The sequence below is a fragment of the Silene latifolia genome, chromosome 7 (genome assembly GCF_048544455.1).
Source record: "Silene latifolia isolate original U9 population chromosome 7, ASM4854445v1, whole genome shotgun sequence".
NCBI lineage: Eukaryota > Viridiplantae > Streptophyta > Magnoliopsida > Caryophyllales > Caryophyllaceae > Silene > Silene latifolia.
Window position 1 is genome coordinate 90,174,744 of NC_133532.1, and position 21,350 is coordinate 90,196,093.

Genomic DNA, 21,350 nt, shown 5'->3' on the forward strand with positions numbered 1-21,350 from the left:
TTAGAGGAAGATGGCAAAATTAGAGAATGTTGGCGACTGTGTTGGTTTCCGGTGGGTGGTGGTAGGTGGATGGTGAATGAGGAAAAGATGAGTAAATGATTTATTTGGATTTTTTATTTGTTTGTTTTTTTGGGGTTTTTTTTTTTCTTGGTTTTTTTGGGAGAGAATATGGAGAAGTGAGATATAGAGAGAGAATAAAGAGATGTGATAATGAGTTGATGAATGAAAGATGAGGAGGATTAATGTAGTTAATGAGAAAATTAGAGGAAGATGGCAAAATTAGAGAATTAACCTGTTCTCATCTTAGCCCTTCATTTCCAAGATCCAATGGCCAATAATGGGACTTATGGACTCACATGTAAGAGGAGGACTCATTTGATCTTATATATATATATATATATATATATATATATATATATATATATATATATATATATATATATAGAGAGAGAGAGAGAGAGAGAGAGAGTCAAGTTCTTATAAGGCCACCTAAATATTTGAGTCCCTAAGTCCTCACTACATCCCTTAGATCTTCCACTATGGATGGTTGAGATTGAAAGCAAAAAAACACACTTAACACTAATTAGTTTCCTATACACTAATTAATCCACTTTCTCTCTCTAGCTTTAATTATACATTCACTAATTGATTATTCTACACAATTAACACTATTTTTTGTCTTCTTATACTTTGAAGTTTATACAATTTTTTTTTTTTTGAGAGTTTATACAAATTTTATGACACTTTTACTGTTTTAAAAGTGTAACTTTAACAAAAAAAAGTGTAACTTTAACAAAAAGAAAGCGGTTTTGACGGATAGTATTTTGAAATTTCAAATTTTGAACAAGTTTACGACAAATTTGAAATTTTGAAGCAAGTTTACGGCAAATTTTGAGAAATATTATTTTGAATTTTTCAAATTTTAACGCAATTCATTGTAAATTGAGTGAGTTATAAGTGTAACTTTAATCTTTTAGAAGTGTAACTTTAGTCCATTAAAGTGTAATTTTAGTCCATTAAATTGTAATTTTAGTCCATTGAGAGTATATCTTTAGTCCATATTAAAAGTGTAACTTTAGTCCATTGAGAGTGTAATTTTAGTCCATTGAGAGTGTAACTTTAGTCCATTGAGAGTATAACTTTAGTCATTCAGAGGGTAACCTTAATAGACATAAGTGTAACTTTAGTGGAGATAAATGTAATTTTAATGGATAAAAGTGTAATTTTAATGGAGAAAAGTGTAACTTTAATACTCCCTCCAATTCGCCATTTTCTTCCCTATTTCCTAAAACGGTTATTCAGGTTTTCTTCCCCTTTCTATTTTTGGTAACTTTTTACTCTTATTTTATTCATACCTCTCTCCTATTACCCCACCCACCCAACTCTTTTAATCCTATTTTATTCCTTACTTTAATATTGGTGGCCCACAATTCATTATTTAACTCTTAATTATTCATCCTTCTCTCCTATTATCAAACCCCACCCAACTTTTTATCAATATAATACACCATTTCTTAATCCTTGTGCCCAAACTAAAGAGGAAGAAAATAGAGGATTGGAGGGAGTAATAGAGAAAAATGTAACTTTAACAGAAAAAAGTGTAACTTTAATAGAGAAAAGTGTAACTTTAATAGAAAGAACTGTAACTTTTATCGAGAAAAGTATAACTTTAATAGAGAAAAATGTAACTTTAATAGAGAAAACTGTAATTTTAATAAGTGTAACTTTAATAGAGAAAAGTGTAACTTTAATAAAGAAAAATGTAACTTTAATAGAGAAAACTCTAATTTTAATAAGTGTAACTTTAATAGAGAAAAATGTAACTTTAATAGAGAAAACTGTAACTTTAATACGAGTAATTTAATAGAGATAAGTTTTTTCAAAACCTAGATCTAAAATTTTAAAAATATATCTAATGTCATACTAACACCCGAAAATAAAATAAAAAATAAGACGATGTTTTAAATACGAAATATGAAAAACAAAACCTAGATCTAAAACATCACACCTTTAACAAAGAAAGGAGATATAAAAAAAACAAAAAAAAAAAGAAAACTAGATCACTGGCTCTAAAAGTAAAGAGGACTCAATAACAACCACCACCATAATCCTCCTCTTTATTTTATATATCTAAAATTTTTCAAAAACTAAATCTAAAACTTAAACATTAACACCAAATCTGATTTTTTTTTTCAAATACAAAAAAAAAAGGAAAAAAAAGAAAAAGAAAAACGAACGACATTTGAAAGGGAAGAAAGCAATCTCCGTGTTTCCTTAGTTCAACTTAAAAAAAAAAATTGATAAAAAAAAAAGAGGAGATTTGGGAAGAGAGAAATGAGGGAGAAAAGGAGAAGAGGACGGCGGAGGATGGTAGGGTGGCGCGCGGCAAGGCAGCCGTTAGGAGGAGCCATAGACGAGGTGGTGGTGAGGCAGGGGAGGAGAGGAGGTTGTGGTTGTGATGGTCGGTGGTGTCGGGTAGTGGTGTCGGTGGTGGGATTGTGGTGGGTGGGTGGTGTCGGCAGGGGAGGAGAGGAGGAGGTGGTGGTGAGGCAGATCGAAGAAGAGAAGAGTAGGTGGCAGCGGAGGGGGTAGGTGGTGCATGCGTAGGGTCGACGGCGGTGAGTGTCGGTGGCAGTGGTGGGTGGTGGGTGGCGTCTGTAGTGGTGGGATTGTGGTGGTGTCGGGTAGTGGTGTCGGTGGTGGGTGGGTGGGGTCGGTTGGCGGGATTTTTTGGGTTTTTTTAGAGGTGATTTATTTAGGATTTTAGAGAGAATGTATTGTGAAATGAGGGAGAAATGAGGTAGAGAAGGAGAGGAAGAGGTATATATATATTAAATTAGTGAGGAATTAGTGATTAATTAGGGATGGTAGAGAGTGAGAGCTAAAACACCTTATTAATCACCATTTTTTGTTCCAATCTCAGCCACCCATTTCCCTCATCTAATGGCCCATATGAGGACTTATGGACTCACACTTAGGGAGCGGACTTATATGATCTCAACTAACTAACTCTCTCTCTCTCTCTCTCTATATATATATATATATATATATATATATATAGAGAAGGGATCATGTAAGTCCACCATTTTAGGTTGAGTCCGTAAGTCCTAATCTAGACCCTTAGATGAGAAAGATAAAGGGCTAAGATTAAAACAAAATGAAAGGCTAAGATTAAATTAGATTAAACCCTAACTCTCCCTCACAATTCACTCACCCACTTTCTCTGACTAAAAAAAAAAAACTCTCCCTCAGCCTTTCTCCCATCTAACCCGCCACCACCTGCCACCTGTTGGCGCCGCCACCACCCACCAATGACGCCTATGACGCCGGCCACCCTCCTCGCACCACCACTCACCGACAGCCAACCCACAACCGTCCTCCCTTCTTCTTTTTTTTTTTTTTTTTCACAGATTTGCCGCCTCTCCTCTCTCGTCCGCCGCCTCTCCCTCCTCTTCCTCTACCGCATCTCCTCATCATATGCCGCCTCCCTCATAGTCCCTGCTACCCCTTCCGACATCAACTCGTTTTTATGGTTAGTTTTTTTCAGATTTGGGGTTTTTTGTGTGTTGGTGTTGATGTTATTGTTGGGGGTGGTGATGCCGTGCTGTTGGTGGTGATGCCGTGGAGGTGGTGTTTAGGGTTTAGGGTTGATGTTGTTGTTGGTCTTTCCGGTTTGGAGGTGGTGGAGGGAGTGGGCTGGTGGTGCGTGGTGCAGCCTTGTCCTCTTTCTTTTTTTTTTTTCAGATATGAGATAATAAGTGGTTGATGTTGTTGTTGGTTGTTGCGGTTTGGAGGTGGTGGTGCTGTGGTGGTTGGGGTAGGAGGTGGTAGGATGGTGGTGATGGTGAAAGAAGAGTTGTTAGCATAAAGTTACACTTCTGTGTACTAAAGTTACAAATTTACGGACTAGAGTTACACTCGTTAGTCAATAAAATTACACCTTTATTGACTAAAGTTACACTTTTGAAGGACAAAAGTTACACTTGAAAGGACTAAAGTTACAATAACAAAATATATTAATTCAAATTTTCACATACAATTCACTATTATGACTAAAGTTACAACTCCAATGACTAAAGTTACACTTAAAAGGGGTAAAATTACACCCGTAAAAGTATAGAAACCACCATACGACTAAAGTTACATCTAAAATGACTAAAGTTACAACTAAAACGACTAAAGTTATACTCGTAAAAAAATAAAGTTACATATACTTTTGTTAAAATTACATAAATTCCAATTTATAAATACAAATTTTCATATACAAAATGACCTTAAAGACAAAAGTTTCACTCATGAATCAATAAATGAGTAAAATTACACTCATAAAGTAGTAAAGTTACACTAAGAAATGATTGGCTAAGAATGGGACTTAGGGACTCAACCAAATTTGTGGACTTACCTGAACCTATCTCTCTATATATATATATATATATATATATATATATATATATAGAATCAGGATCCTGTACGAACCAAATTATGGTGCGAACCGTACGAACTATTCAATAGAGCTCAGGTAAACACTCAACTCGCGCTAATTTATAAATGTCAACACTCAACAACTCAGCCACTCATCTTCACATCGTCTCTCTCACATTCAACTACCCTCCCAATTTTCGTCCCTCATGCCTACCCACTGACTCCGTTCACCGGCGCCGAACTCCCATTCCACACTCCTTTACTGTTCTCTCTCCACATCCTTTCCACTCATTAATCAAAAACCCCCAGTGCCTCCCAACATCAATGGCGACACAAACATCGACCTCCAACTCTGCCTTCTCCGGCGACAAACAAAGAAAAATTCCATTTTCCGGCTCCAAATTTCTCGATGACGGTGATGGCTCCTTTAGATTTTTGAAATTTTACTTCCTTTTTGGTAGATCTAACATTTAGATCGAATTCTAAAACGAAAAAAATCGAAAAAAATGAGATTTATGGTGGTTGTGGAGGCGCGTCACCGAGCAACCAGTGGTGCGGTTGCTGTTTGACGGAGTTTTGGACGGTTGTGGAGTGAGGGGGCGTTAGTGCGGTGGTTTTGTGGTAGTCTTGCGACGACGTTGGAGAAGAGGTGATGGTGTATGGCTTCGAAATGGAGGGTGACTGGTGAGGGCTGGTGGTGTGTTGGCTAGGAACGACTCCAATGATGCTCCAGGTGGCGAGCGGCTTTGTTTGGTGGGAACGGCGGTGGCGTGATTTCGTCGTCGCCTGACGTTGCTGGTGATGTCGCTTGCGTTCTTTTATATGGTCAGTAGTATCACCGGCGTGTCGGTGGTCGTGAGGTCATGTTATTGTGGTGATGATCTATGGTGGTTTTGTCGGCGTCAAGGTTTACTAATGATTTTAGTGTCGTGACAGCCTAGATCTGAGGTCGCCTTCGTCTTCTAGGGTGAGAGATGATGTCGTCGGCGTTGTTAAAGGTGGTCGGTGGGTGGTCGCCGGCGACGACGGGTAGTTATCGATGAGGATGAGTGTAGGTACACATATCATAGCTGTAGATACACTTGGACATATTTTGAGATCCATTTTAATATATGTGTATCTGAGTTGTGTGGTGGTTGTAAGCTTGCAGTGGTGATGGTGGTGGTAGGCTGGCAGTGGTGATGGTGGCGGCGACAGTGGTGGTGGTGGGAACAGTGGATACACAAAATACCACCCTAGATACACATAGTATTACTACCGGATACATGTGTATCCGGTAGTAATACAATGTGTATCTGGAAGTATGACTTGTGTATCCAAAAGTATTATACTGTGTATAGAAGTACTATACTGTGTATCCGGTAGTAATATCACGCGTATCTGGAAGTAGTAACATGTGTATCCGCAAAAAATATAAAGTGTACCCACAAATAGCATAAAACGTATCCGAGAGTTAGTGTTAAAATTTGTAACAATTTACACAAAGTGTATCCGCATATAATATAAAATTTATCCGCAAATATTATAAAATGTATCTTGGAGTTAGCCTTAAAACTTCCAAAAAATTAGTGTTACAAAGGCGTAAAAGAAAAAAATTAGTTTTACAAAGGTGTAAAAGAATAAAAAGTGTATCTAGTAAGTAAACAAAATGTATCTGAGAAAAAAAAAAAAAAAAAAGTCAAAATAAGCTAGTTCGTAGGGTTCAGGTACGAACCGTACGAACTAGCCTCAATCCCTTTTTTTTTTTAGATACACTTTATTTCCTTACCAAATACACCTCTTATGCAGATACATTTTATAACATTGGTAGATACACTTTTTCCACACTAAAATTCTAGATGCATTTTTACACTTTTCACTTTATTTACTTTCTTTTTGAGGATACGCAGATACACATCTTATCAAACCCGGATACACATATCATTAAAGTCAGATACGCATCTTATCATACATCTATGGGAAACGCATTTCCAGATACACTAGCTAGTACCTCCGGATACACATGGTATTAATACGAGATACACATGTATCCAGTATCAATATCAAGTGTATCCCGTATCAATACCGTGTGTGTTTGCGGTGATATTTTGTGTATCCACTTCCACCTCCGTCATCGCAGCCCCCACCACCACTACCACTGCGACCACCACCACTGCCCCCGCCACCGCCACCACCACCACTGCCCCCACCATTACCAAGCTGACCCGACCAACACCACGACGATAATTTCACCGGATCCCACCACCATCACCACTACCGCCACCGTCACCACAACCATCGGCCCCTCCGCCACTGGACCCAAAATCCACCACGCACAAGCAGAACTCGACCACAGGCACTGTCGCAACCAACCATCAGATCCACCCATTCGACAAATTGAACCACCACATACCATTTGACTTATTCCGACACCACTCCCAACCACTCACAAACACCACATCATCGTCGCTTTACTCCCTTCGGCACTACCAGTGGACTCATAATACATTTCCCGAATCTAATTGTGCCGACATGGCCATAATACATTTCCTCCGGTCACCAAATGACACCGATGACTACTCCGACGACCAATTACCGTCGTTGTCACTCCTCTTTCCCGACTCAGTCAACCTGTCAACCTCGTTCGCGCATGACCGTGACCTTCACTATCGTGCTCCATGCCAACCCTAACACCAAGACACTCGTCGGCGAAAACGCAGATCCATGGCCACCACACAACACTCTCTCGAGTCCACGACCATCCTCCTCCTCACCCAAACCTGACACTCCACCCAACGAAGACCACCATTACTATTACTTTATTAAAAATCAATTTCATTTTAGTAGATCTGGAATTAAAATCACATTTTCTGAGAAATTAAAACAGGCGAGGATGGGACGACGACAGATTTTCGTAGGAGATCGTTGGTCGGAAATTGATATTGGGTTCGAAATGGGGAAGAGGAGACGGGTCTGACGACAGATTTCAAGACTAAAATAGTTCTCCTCGGTTGAAAATCGAAATTGACAGCATTGGCGGTTCTCGGTGCTCTTGTAAGAGGGTAATGCCGGCAGGAGAGCTAGTGTTCAGTTCGCCGGTGATATGATTGATCGATGGCGAACTATCACCGAAAATTATGGGCTCACCGGTATATGGTGTTTGGCAGTGGGTGAGTAGTTGTTAAGTGAAAAGGGAAAGTGAAATAAGATGGGAGGGATATTGGTTTAGACTTTAGCGAGATTCAATATAATCCAATGGTTCCTATTGAGTTCGTACAGTTCGCACCGTAATTTGGTTCGTACAGATCCCGATTCTATATATATATATATATATATATATATATATATATATATATATATATATATATATATATATATATATATATATATATATATATATATATATATATATATATATATATATATAAAACGGGGTTGAAACGTTGTGGATGCGCCACATGTCCTATGCAGCCTTAATGACGAGCATTAATTACAACTAATTATTTAATATGAACATAATAAATGTTGTATTAATCTCAGCAAAATATTAATTATAGTTTAATAAATGGGATATTCTCCATGGTACCCCTCAATTTTTCGACTTTCTACTTATTACCCCTACACTTTTTAAAACATACATGGTACCCCTAATTGTTGTCATTATCACTAAGTGTACCCCTAAACTTTATTTTCCGTCAATTAAACTTAGTTTTAGGCGTTAAGTGATGACTTGGACGTGTAACCAAGCTTGTCATTTATTATCCCATGATATAAGGACTCTATTATGCTCAATATCCATCTCGATCCTAATATTTATTGATATATATGGGCTATAGAGTCTTTATGTCATTGGATGATAAATGACAAGCTTGGTTATGTGTACAAGTAATCACTTAACGCCTAAAACTGAGTTTAATTGACTGAAAATAAAGTTTAAGGATACACTTAGTGATAATGACAACAATTAGGGGTACCATGTATATTTTAAAAAGTGTAGGGGTACCATGTAGAAAGTCGAAAAATTGAGGGGTACCATATAGAATATATTTATTAAAAAATATATTTTGATAAAAATTATAAAATGTAAATAATTACATTCATTGCGAAAAAGGCTTTCAATTGAGTATAATTTTCATTATATTTATTGAAATATTTTGATATGTATAGATGATTAAAGTGAGTGTCTCACAATGTTTTAGGTTTACGTTTTATAACATTTTGAGAAAGTTATCAAATTTCGACCATAAAATCCATTAAGAAAAATATATTTGGAAGATTTATTGTATTTATTAAATATTAAAAAGAAAACTTAAAGAAAACTACTAAAAGATAAGTTTTTATAGCGTGGGAATGAAAAAAATTATATTGCGAGAAATTGAATATAAATGAGATTTTGAGAGGTTTAAATAGTGAGTATGTGTACGAGTGTCTATGTACATAGTGATCGCGAGTGCATTTGAATAATCAAAACAAAAGTAATGATTATTAAGTAATACAGTATAGTATTATAAACGATATAAAAAAGTAGAAAACACATTACATTTTTTTTAATATCTTCAATTAAATATGTACACGTCAAGTATAAAATATTGATTATACAAACTAAATATTACTTTTAGTTAAATATTTTATATGTTATTTTTTAAATACTTTGAAGTTAAACCTCAAAAATTAATATTTGAGAAAGTTCAATCTATTTTATTTACAAGTAAACTCTTAAACATTATTATATATAGTTGTTTAAAAAAACAAAAGTGTAAATTTCTTATAGATTGACACATAGCACATGCAAGAAACAACCAAAACATTTGAATAAGTTGAGTTTGGACCTTATATGTTTGATACATAAATATCACACGTTATACTTAAAAAGTTAAAAATTGCATAAAATTATATTCACTTCATTTGGAACAAATATTAATTGATTTAGAACATAACGTATCATGAAATGATATAATTTGAGAACTTAATGTTGATTGTTGCATTATTCGAACAAATTTTATTTTAATTAATATGATATTTAATCGGTCACAAATTTATCTACAAAACGTTGATCATGCATAATTAATTATCACTTATTAGTTTTAATTAAAATTGTATGTATTTTATTTAAGACATTGAAGTTAAACCTAAAAAAATTAAATTCGAGAAAAATTAATTTATTTTTATTTTATTTATTTAAGTAAAAATATTGAAAGTCATATATGAATTATATTATTTTTCTTCAAATATAATAATAAAATTTTAAAACAGGTCGCGTGAAGCGCGGGATAATGGCCACCAACGAAATTTTAAAATGATTTTGTTGTTTCTTTCTATCTGTTAAATGGCAAACTGCAAAGTTTTATTGAGTATTTACCATGGCGCTAAAAGAGGAGTGGACAGTTATGGGGAATTGTGAAAGCAGTGTTTTATACCAGATAATGCAGTCCAATGAATATTATTACTGCAGATGTTGAAGTGCTTGTGATAATGGTCACCAACGAAGCTCAAGCAGAAAGTGTCCTTTTTGGAGACTTAGGCGCAGTGCAAGGCATGTCTTTAACCAAGTTCATGTGCTTAAGAGAGTATTAATTTATGCTATCCTTTTTTTCCCCGTAAAAAGTGTTGTTAAATGTTAAACAGGTTCATTTGCAGATGCTGTATGTATTTGTGAAAAGAGGCCATAAACGATTAAACATACACTACAAATACGGAAAATGAACTTAAATTTCAGATCTCAAGAAGAAGAGAAACCTAACACATTCGTGCAAACAAATTTAAAATTAGGGCCACATTGGTCTCACCCTTCGCTTTGTGTTTGTTATCGCATTTGCTACCAATACCACATTTTTGTACCATGATCCATTTTTGTACCATGATCCGTAAGGACACTTGATACCTGGTTCCAGACTAAGTGTTGACCCCTCCCTCCCTGGAAATCAATCTGATTGCATCTCTGGTATGGTTTTGAGTTTTTATTTCAAACTCAAACTAACTTCAAGCTGTATTGGTCATACGACATCTGTTGAAAAGAGTGCTCTAAATTAGTGGCATTATCTTATATATACTTAGTTAATCTTGAACCTAATAATTAGGATTAATTGCTTGCTAATAAGTTTTAGTTTTAAAACGAGTGGGATGTAGTTCTTGTTTTATAGTCTTTAACTGCTTCTTATTAGCATAAATAATCTGATATAATGCCCTGTTCAGGGCCTTTAGTATGTTAACTCAGTTTAGCAAATCTTCATAGTTTTCGTTTCTCCGCTTAGGTAACTCATTATATCTTTCCTGTTTGATAGATAATGGATCTTGCTCTATACAAATAATGTGGTAATTGCCACCATGGCACCACCCAATCTTAATACTCACTCCCTCCATTTATTTAAATGGGGGCCTCTTGACCATAACAATATTCGTGCCATGTTTCTGAAACAAAATTGACTTAAGTTTTCGCATGTTTCAGCTCTTTCACCCGGAGCGTCTGTTATCCTTTCGTCTACTGTTTCACCGGCATATGTGAGCCAGCTAGAGCAACGTTTGCAAGGTATCTCCTATTTGTTGTGTTCTATAGCTTAACCAGTTTATCATTCTATATTCCAATTATACATCTGATTGAGGATCTTTCACACCTGACGTTGTCGTGTGTGTTTCAGGTGCTTCACCTCTTCCCTCAAAACAAGATAACCCATCTTACATTTTAGTGGATTGACTTGCGTAACTATATAGTCATTTTATTTGCTGGAAGTGCATACATTTATATTTCCTGTGCACACTTCAACTAGAACATTTGTTCCTGGATTACTTTTTTTTTTTTTTTTTTTTTTTTTTTCTAAAAAAAAATGTTACTCTATCAGTGCTACTTGCTTTCTATATTTGATAGTGCTAGCACCATGGGAGATGTGGTGGCATTGTGGTAACTTGTAGTCTTGTGCTACTTCTATCTAATTTTATTGTTCCCACTTGACCGTTTATCCTATGTTCACGTGTGAATTCAGGCAATAAGCTGAAACTTGTGGATGCGCCTGTTTCTGGTGGTGTTGTGAGGGCTTCTGCAGGAACACTTACGGTGTGTCCATCTATAAGTTTATGCTCTCAAGTTAACGAACTTTGATCAGATCTCAAGTGTTGTCACTCTAGTTTCTGTAAGCTGTAAATAGTACATAACTTTAGTTAAAAATTGATAGCTAGCCAGATTGATGACTTATTTTCATTTAGCTTACTTTGTATTCCATAAACACAGTTGAAGGAGGGCGAGTATTTAATAATAAAATCTAGTGCAGTCTGGAATGCTTGTGGCAGTATCTTTACTTCCACTCAAAATTCCCGTGTAGATATTGGATTCTTAGTGTCTTAATACTTAAGCAATTGGTGGTTTCTTAATCTATATCCACATCTTCATCAGGTAATGGCATCAGGAACAGACGAAGCGCTAGAGTACTGTGCATCTGTACTTGCTGGTAGGTTGAATATAATACTTTCAATACAGTAGTCTTTCCTTGGCGAAGAATTCACTAGTCCTCTCTGTTTCCTTCACAGCACTAAGTGAGAAGCTTTATATCATTAAGGGAGGATGTGGATCTGGAAGGTAAGTCTGATATTTTAACTTGTGCTTGATTTTTTTCCCTTGCCGTGTGAGAACCTATGAAGTTAATAATATGGATATTGATCTTGTAGAAAAGTTTTTTCTGAGGCCATATTTTTGCAAGCTTCATGTCAATCGACGAGAGCTAATTTTTTGTACTGTATATGTTGCTTTGACAGAGACCAATCAACCAGTGCTTATGTATATCTTGTGCACATTTTCACTTAAATCTTACGTATGATGGTTTCATGTTTCCAATTTCTTCTTGAATTCCTTTCCCACTGGCTAGGTGGACATTGACGGTCCTCTTAGAGTAGGCTGAATCAGAGCCCTGTGAATATTCCGTTCGAAAACCTTCTATCAATTTTAAAAATTATACTGTCTTGCAGTTTGATAGAAGTATTTATCAATTCATATTTATAGAAAAAAGTTTCTTAGAGTAGCCGAACCTTTTAGGGTTAAGTGATCTTTGTTGAGAATTTGAAGGGGTAACTTTATAAACCAGCCACAAACTCTCTCTCTCTCTCTCTCTCTTAATCTATGGCTAAACATAGTATTACTTCTTTAATAAGATTAATGTTCTTTACATTGTTGAACTAACACCTAATTCTTTATGTTTAGCTGTGTAAAGATGGTTAATCAATTACTTGCTGGAGTTCACATAGCATCAGCAGCTGAGGCTTTGGCGTTTGGAGCTCGCTTGGGTCTATACACTCGAGATTTGTTCCATTTTATCACCAGTAGTGCAGGAACTTCTTGGTAACTATGACCACCTGAAACTAATTGTATTGTTGTGTTTCTTTGCCATGTTTTAGAACAAACACAACATCATTTAATCAGATTCTTAATTATAAATAATGTAGGGAGGCTGTAAAGTATTAGAGAAGATTACTTTTGCCAAAGAGCTGTTTCAAACTGTTAACAACAGCAGTGTGAAATATCTCTGTTTCTATTTGTCTCCTCATATTTTTTTCTTTGTTAACTACAATCAGAACTGTATATATTCTGGACTGTCTCATTAGTTAGATAAAAAAAATTCAGTCCCCTTGTTGCAATAAATTGCTCCCATTACTTGGCTTGTCTTACTCTGCTTCCACTCAATTAAATTACCTTCTCTACGCTGTATTATCAATGTTTGTTTATTTCTCACTTTATTATCACTCTTTGATATCTGTGAAAAGTCAGTTATGACAGTTTGGATGGAGTACACTTTATGACAAGTTATAATTGTTGCATATCTTATTCCTTATTGTGTCTATCTTATAATAACACTTGTTTGCATTATTTACTTAAACTACCCGTGTGCTTTTAAGGATGTTGGAAAATCGTGGTCCGCACATGGTGAACAATGATTTCACACCTTATTCTGCACTCAATATCTTTGTGAAAGATCTGGTGAGCAGAACCTACATCTGGAAATCCGTTCATTTTAATCATTCTAATTTCAGCATAGGAACTACAATATCAAACATTTTCAGGGAATTATATCTCATGAAGGTTCTTCACGGAAAATACCACTTCACGTAGCTGTTACTGCTCATCAGTTATTTCTTTCAGGTATTGACACTTGAGCCAATTATTTTCCCATAAATATGGATTCTATAACAAGAACTAGAACAAAAATAAGGTTACCCTATTACCTTTTAGGTCCGTTTCCATCCACTTCTTTGTTTCTATTCTGTATATGGCAAGGGTGGATTAGCTGAGTTTACATACAGCACCAAACATTCGTGTGCTGGGAGTTCGTGTTTTACTGATGTAGTCCTTAATAGTAAACCTTTTCTTTATACCTGAACAATAATTTCGATTAATAGGTTCTGCAGCCGGGTGGGGCTCTTTAGATGACGCTGCTGTGGTCAAGGTACAAAAACATGCATTTCTTGTTCTTCTTTTTGAAAAGTTCAGTTGAGTTGCCGGATTCATCTGGCCCCAGCAAGTTGCATTTCTGTTCAATGTATTTTATCATGGCATTTACTTAACATACACTCCCTCCATTTCACTATAATCTTCTTGTTACTTTTGGGCACAGTATTTTAGGGAAGTGGAACATGTGATTCTTATTGAAAGAGGGTGTGTGGGGGTAAGAGATGGGGGTAATATTAGCCATATATTTTGTGTCCAAAAGGAAAGAGGCAGATCATAGCGAAAAGACCCCAAAAAAAGGAGGAAGATCTTAGTGAAATGAAGGGAGTATTTAACAAACACTGTCCAATAGTTCGTGTATGAAATATGGCGTATTCATAGTGACATAGGCAACATTGGTTGTAAAAGAAGCTGAATGTGTGATAATCTGGCTGTTAAGTGCATGGTTTAAAATCACGATATTGGTAGCGATAACGGTCGTAGTAATGGTGTTGTGGCCCAGGTCGCAATTATCGCTGTGACATTTATTTTAAAAGTGTTTGTTAATGAATTTTGTTATCTTGTATCTATATATAAAATTGGATTGAAATATTGTGGATATGCCACGTGTCATTTCAGCCTTGGCATTAATTACTACTAAATTAATAAATAAATGTTGCATAGATTTCATGAGCATATTAATTCTAATTTTCATGAAAAAACATTTTGAGAATAATTTTGAAACTTAAACGGTTGCATTTATAAAAAAAAAAATTGATTTCATATGAGTGAGTATAATTTCATTATATTTATTAAATATTTTGAGATATAAAGAAGAATTAAATATTTTGAGATAAAGAGAAGAATTAATCGAGTGCCGATTTTTTTATTAAATATTTTGAGATATAGTTTCCATATTTCCAATGGAGCCAAAGACTCATTACTCTTTGGTTATGGATTATAATGGAATAAATCAAAATGGCTCACTAAAGTGGCTGCGCTTCTTTCTTTTGTGAAGTGGCGGTCCTTCGATGCAGTTCTCGACGCAATTTTCATCGTGGGTCATTCGGAAACAACCTCTTTGTGTTGCTAACACAAGGGTAGGGCTGCGTACATCCGACCCCCCCTTACCCCGCAATTTGCGGGAGCCATTGAGGCACTGGGGTAATGTTGTTGTTGTATAAAGAAGAATTAACAACATTTTCCATTCAACAAAAAAGTATATGGAGAAAATTCAAAAACCGACACCGTTAAATATTTTGAGATAAAGAGAAGAATTAATCGAGTGCCGATTTTTTTTTCTTATTTTTAATTTACCCAATAGATCTCGAGATATCTCTTATCTGCGGCCTTCCGATACATCTCGGCCGATACAAGTCGTATCAGACGAGATTTTAAACTGTGTGTTATGTGTGTGGTATGGGATTTATCGATTGATCAATGCTCCTATGCCATACATACTAGTATACTACAGCCAGAGTATCACTTTGTAATTTCTGGTCTGGCAATGCTATGGCATACTACAACCAGAGTAGCTGTCTGTATGGAGTGATCTGGCCTGGCATTTAGGAAGATCTTGTGAAAAGAAAATAAATCGAGTAATAATAGTTCTTATTAACAAATTTATGATATTGCTATATCTTTATTGACTCGTAAGATAGTCTTGGTCAATTATTTATATCCTGCTACTATGTGTTTGAGCATAGCTTGCTAACTTCAGATTTCCTTTTGCGGTCTCTATTTAGTTTTACGAACGCCTCACAGGTGTCAAAGTTGAAGGAAAGCTTGCGGTTCTCAATAAAGAGTATGTCCTAAAATCGCTTGTTTCTGAGTGGCCCGTGGATCCAATTAATGACATTGTCAAGCTTTGTGAGAACAATATAAAGCCCTTGGTAGTTCTTGATGATGATCCCACTGGAACACAGACTGTTCATGATATTGATGTTCTCACGGAGTGGTTAGTAGTCCCGCTGTCCGCTCATCAGATATTTTCTGTTTCCTTTTGGATCTTTATTTACGTTAGCTCATTCAAATGGGGTACATATCCAACTTTTTTTTTCACCACACAACACTTTGCTTAAAAAGGAACTGTAAACCATCTCATGTATTGAGATTGGTGCTGTATCTGTGCAGTGTGCACTAGCCTGAAGTTCTTGAGTGTAAACCAAGTTACTTTTAGTTTTCTTAAAAGTATATTCTTTACGGATTTATGTTGTCTAGGGACATAATTTCGGAATAATGAAGTTGCCTTTTGCTTTCGTTTAGGAATGTAAACTCCCTAATTGAGCAATTCCGGAAGAAGCCTAAATGCTTTTTCATTTTAACAAACTCAAGGGCTCTCGGTCCTGATAAGGTATTTGTTCTTTAGATTAGTTTTGCATGTGATTTAATTTTTTACAGGAATGTATAACTATACCTAGCATAAATTACTGGATCTCTCTGATTGGACCATTATTTGATTTCATTCAGGCTAGTAATCTAATTGTTGAAATATGCACGAACTTAAAGAGTGCGGCTAAAACTGCTGATAATGCCGAGTTTACAGTAGTATTAAGAGGTGATTCAACTCTAAGAGGCCACTTCCCTGAGGTAAGGATTTTATACTTATTATTGCGAATTTAACCTTTATGAAAGCATATTATCGAAAAATAAGGCTCTTTTCGTCAGCTACTAGCATCCAGCTTTTAGCTCTTGTTAATGTGAAATTTTGGCTAGTGTATCAGATGCTGAACGTTGAGATAGACTACCATATAGGACTAAGGAAAGAATAATGTTGAAAGAGATAATGTCATTGTGTGTTGGGTAAGGGTCAGACCTTGCTAAACACGACGTCACGACCAAACCCATACTACCCACAGTGAGCTTGTGGCCGTGTGCAGTTTGTAAATTGCTAGGGGAGTCTAATCACTGTGTTAGTTAATTGGTACTTTTATGGTTTTATTATCCCTCCTCTGTGTATGTAACCCTAGCTACTTGGACAGGAAGTAGATGCTGTTGTTTCAGTCCTAGGGCACATTGATGCATCAATCATCTGCCCGTTCTTTCTTCAGGGAGGTCGGTTTACTATAGGAGATGTGCACTATGTTGCAGAATCTGACCGGTAAATAATTTGTCTGGTTGAGTTCAGGTGGTGAGTAGCTTTATAACATCTAAAGTTGTGCTAAATTGTTAACTTAGGCTTATTCCTGCTGGAGATACGGAGTTTGCTAAAGATTCTGCTTTTGGATACAATTCTTCAAATCTTCGCGAGGTTTGACTTGGAACATGACTAAACAGGGCTTCTAGTTAAGACTATGCATGCCATTTACTTTGCTTTTAACTTTCGACTTGTTTTATTGAAGTGGGTTGAGGAGAAAACGAAAGGGCGTATTGCCTCCAGCAATGTTGCTTCCGTTTCTATTGATCTCATACGGAATGGAGGTCCAGATGCTGTTTGTGAGTACCTGTGCAACTTGGAGAAGGTGAGGGATTGGCATTTTCACATAGGTTGTTTAGGTCAGGGCATAACATTTATCTAACAGTATGTATGTCTCCTAGAAAATAACATTTAAGAAGATTTGATTTGAGGCTCCTCATGCAGACGATTATTAATTAAAAATGCTTCCGAGAAGCGCATATGTGTTTCTTGAATCATGTCTTTGGTCAAGCTTCATCCTGAGTCCTAGAAGCTTCATCAAACAGGCAGTCTTTATTCTTTTATTTTACTATGCCTAGCCTTAGCAAACACATGGATTATTAGCAAATGTCCTGATCACATCATTTGGAAAAGCAAAATGATACTTTACATCCGCAAGAGTTTCTCTTATAACTTTTATACATCTCCATTTACGTAATAATGTGAACTATGTGCAAACAAATGATGATACAGGGGGCAACATGCATAGTAAATGCAGCTAGTGAAAGAGACATGGCTGTCTTTGCTTCCGGAATGATGTTGGTGAGTTTTCTTGCTCTATCTTGCAGAACTATTATCGCTGTTATGTTGCTATGATGAGAATGATGTCAGAACTATAATCTTTTGTATTACTCTATGTGGATTTACTTCCCTAGGCGGAGCTACAGGGAAAGAGTTTTCTATGCCGCACAGCTGCTAGTTTTGTTTCCGCGAGAGTTGGGTTAAGATCAAGGCCTCCCGTTTCACCAAAGGATCTAAGAGTACACGAGGAAAGGGCTGGTGGTCTAATTATTGTGGGATCGTATGTCCCCAAAACTACAAAACAGGTGATCATGAGTACACTGTATTTTATGAATGGACTTCATGGTTTCAATATTGGGTGTGTCCATGAATAAATTTCGCAGTCGGAATCCTTGCAATTTCATATGTCGTTTCTGGTCATTACAGTTCCTGACCCCTTACTTTCCATGAACTTGCATCTCAATTCCATATTTATTATTTTCTTAATTCTTGTGCGAAACAAACTAGGAAGTTTATTCATAGATGAAGTATGTGTTCATGTTATTTCTTTGTTTGAATTGTATACATATTTATGTGTGTGAGATGCTTCTTTGTATCACATGTTTCTTCGTAGGTTGATGAACTCAAAGAGCAGATGGGCAATGCATTAAAATGGATTGAGGTTATCTATATTTCCTTCTTTCCTTGTTAAAAAAAAAGGAAAGATTTTTTTTTTCTATTATTATTGTTTATCTTTCCAAAATATTCTTTTTTTTTGGTGGAATGTAAGTTCTCATTAAGCTCAAAACAAGTATTACAAACTACATAATAATTAATCAGTACAAACTCAACTCCAATTACACGATGTTCCTACATAATTGAGTTGATCCACTCTCTATCTCTACCACTCATTGCATTAATCTTCTGAGTTATCAGTCTGCATCTCAGCATCGTTTTAATTTGTGCAATCAGAACTCCTGGACTCTGTAACACTCCATCCAATCTAGCTGCATTCCGCTGCTGCCATACAGCATAGTTAACTGCCATAAAAACAGCAATGCAAATGTCTCTCTTCAGCTGTGTCCATTTCCTTCTACCAAGCCATATGATACCATTGCCAGTTGGTTCAGCAATGTGAAGCCATGAGCAAACTCCAGTCAAGATCACCCTAGTATACCTGCACTGCTGGAACAGATGGCACACAGTCTCCTTCTCAGCATTGCAAACACAACACTGATCATCTGCACTTACCTCATACCTGAACAGTTTGTCTTTACATTGATTGTATCCAGAACTAGCTTAGCCCAGCCTACTTTTTGTTCTTTATGTCTTATCCATTCATATCCAGAACTGACAATATAACCTTTCTGATCAGCAAGCCACACACCATAGTATACCCATCTTTAAACACATTCCCAGTCTTACAAATGGCCTTCAAATTCCCACTCATATGGGTCTTAGGAAGGTGATTATCCCAGGAATCTCCTTTCAAGTACAGCTGGTGAATTCATTTAACCCATAACCTATCAGGCTTGCTATATATCCACCATACTATTACTAACATGGGAGAAGATTGTTACGAGAAGATAACAATAAACCAAGTAGTGTGCTGTGTTCATATAATCGTATTGCATAAAAATTAATATATTTCACTGCCACGAGAGGGTATTTAATTATTCTTATTGTTCTACATAGATTTCTGTTGATGAAGTGGCCTTGAAATCACCAGCAGCGAGAGAACAAGAAATCAACCTAGCTGCAGAATTGGCTGATATGTTCCTTAGGTCTCGTATGGATACTGTAATAATGACCAGCCGACAGCTCATTGTTGGGAGAAGTTAGTCAACTCTTGCCTCGTTTTCTTTTCTTTTGTTAATTATTACTTGCATTACTAAATTTTCTCCGTCCATTCTAGTGGATGTCATTAAGCTTTCCATAGTACAGTACTTATATATAGAGGGGTAGCAGCAGCACGTTTAATAGTAAGGAGAATCCGTGTATCAACTATATACTCTATAGATTGCGAACTCTATTAGATCATGCAGGAGAGGATGGACCATCCTCTTAGCATTCTCTGTGCTCTAAGAGGATGTCCTCACTATTGCGAAACATATGTTGAATATCCTCTTCTAAAGCGGAAGTGAATCACTTCCTCTAATTTTAGAGGTAAGGTAACAATGGCCCTTGTGTCGGCTAACCAACCAATATAAGCCATGTGGACAACATTTCCTTTTTCCTTTTAATAAATGTCGAGAGTAGAATGCAAGATAGAGGTATCATAAGAGGATCCTCTCCATTGTGGGAAAAAATAGAAGAGTTAACGAAGAGGATGGAGATAGTGGGAAATGAGGTAAATGAAAGAGAAAGTGAGGTGTCAAAATGAGAGAAAGGCGGAGCAAAAATAAGAGGAAGATAACATCCTCTCTATTGGATTTTCTTATACACAATAGTCTACTTAGTTTGAAAAACGTGTCTCAGGCGTTCTTAAGCCCAAGAGCCCAAGAGTCAGTGAGGCGCTAGCTATAACACCTCGGTGCTCCTTATCCGCGTCTTGTAGATAAGGCTAAGTCGCATTACTATGCCATTTTAATGTATTTTCCTTCTAGTTTTTTTTTCTATGCCCTACTCATTGCCGCATTACCTCTAGCGTTTTCTCCTTTACATGTTAACCCTCTTTAAAAAACTTCATAAAAAGGGAAATATTGCACATTTTATACTTCCTCTATCCTATAATAATCGTCTTCCTCTCCTTTGTGAGTAATCCCAAAATAATCTTCCAACTTTCTTTTTCCAATACTAAAAGAAAATGTCCGATCAAAGACTCGATATGGGTAACCTGAATAGTATGTGAAACCCCATCCAATCTGAATTGAACCGAAATTGAAATGAATTCAATATACCTGAAAGCTACCCGGACTTGAATACAGCTGAACTGATTCTAACCGAACCGATCGAGGTGAATTAAAAAACATATCTTCTCATAAAAACACTCCCACTTTAAGAGTTTTTTCCGAGTGATTATTAATTAACAGTACTTTAAACTATTGCAATCAAATTGTATAATATAGTGAATGTTAAGCCAATTTTTTGAGAACCAACTCAAGAAAATAATGATTCGAAAATCACCTGAACTGATATTGACCTGATTGATACCCGACTCGAAATAGCACAAGCCGATTAAGTGGCTAACCGAAAGAACCTGACTAAAATTGAACTAAAACCGAATCTAAGGTCAACACGAATAAGATCGATCTGAAACCGAACTGGATTTGCATAGATGAATAAACATTATTGATTTGCCGTAGATGAATAACAGTGATATAGGACAAAGGAGAACTCACCCCAAAAGCTAGCTCAAAGGGTGGTAGAGCCTTTGTCCTATATAAACCGCACATCAACCCCCCATTTGATCGATGTGGGACTCATGTCCCATACCATGCAATGGGATCAGTCCTGTAACATCCGTCCCTTCTTCAGGACCAACGTCCTCGTTGGGTCACGGCTGGCTCTTCCAGACCACCCACTCCGTAGGCCACCCACTCTGAGGTTGGCTCTGATACCATTGATATAGGACAAAGGAGAACCCACCCCAAAATCTAGCTCAAAGGCTGGTAGAGCCCTTGTCCTATATAAACCCCACATCAACCC

At 36.4% G+C, this 21,350-nt stretch overlaps 1 protein-coding gene across 6 annotated transcripts in view; it reads left to right on the forward strand.

Moving 5' to 3' along the window:
• The window catches only part of LOC141592351 (uncharacterized), a 51,753-nt gene that overhangs the window by 19,931 nt on the left and 10,472 nt on the right, over nt 1-21,350 (forward strand). For 3 of the 6 annotated variants that reach the window (XM_074412976.1, XM_074412975.1, XM_074412977.1), the window contains 19 exons: nt 9,854-9,934; nt 10,847-10,927; nt 11,379-11,449; nt 11,786-11,840; nt 11,920-11,968; nt 12,587-12,724; nt 13,279-13,360; nt 13,444-13,522; nt 13,780-13,826; nt 15,553-15,764; nt 16,073-16,160; nt 16,277-16,396; nt 16,789-16,907; nt 16,985-17,057; nt 17,149-17,268; nt 17,676-17,744; nt 17,858-18,028; nt 18,337-18,384; nt 19,398-19,539. In XM_074412976.1, the coding sequence (XP_074269077.1) occupies nt 9,854-9,934; nt 10,847-10,927; nt 11,379-11,449; nt 11,786-11,840; nt 11,920-11,968; nt 12,587-12,724; nt 13,279-13,360; nt 13,444-13,522; nt 13,780-13,826; nt 15,553-15,764; nt 16,073-16,160; nt 16,277-16,396; nt 16,789-16,907; nt 16,985-17,057; nt 17,149-17,268; nt 17,676-17,744; nt 17,858-18,028; nt 18,337-18,384; nt 19,398-19,539 (1,845 nt within the window). The remainder of the gene's footprint in view (nt 1-9,853; nt 9,935-10,846; nt 10,928-11,378; nt 11,450-11,785; nt 11,841-11,919; nt 11,969-12,586; nt 12,725-13,278; nt 13,361-13,443; nt 13,523-13,779; nt 13,827-15,552; nt 15,765-16,072; nt 16,161-16,276; nt 16,397-16,788; nt 16,908-16,984; nt 17,058-17,148; nt 17,269-17,675; nt 17,745-17,857; nt 18,029-18,336; nt 18,385-19,397; nt 19,540-21,350) is intronic. The other 3 variants (XM_074412979.1, XM_074412978.1, XM_074412980.1) reach the window with 1 other exon arrangement.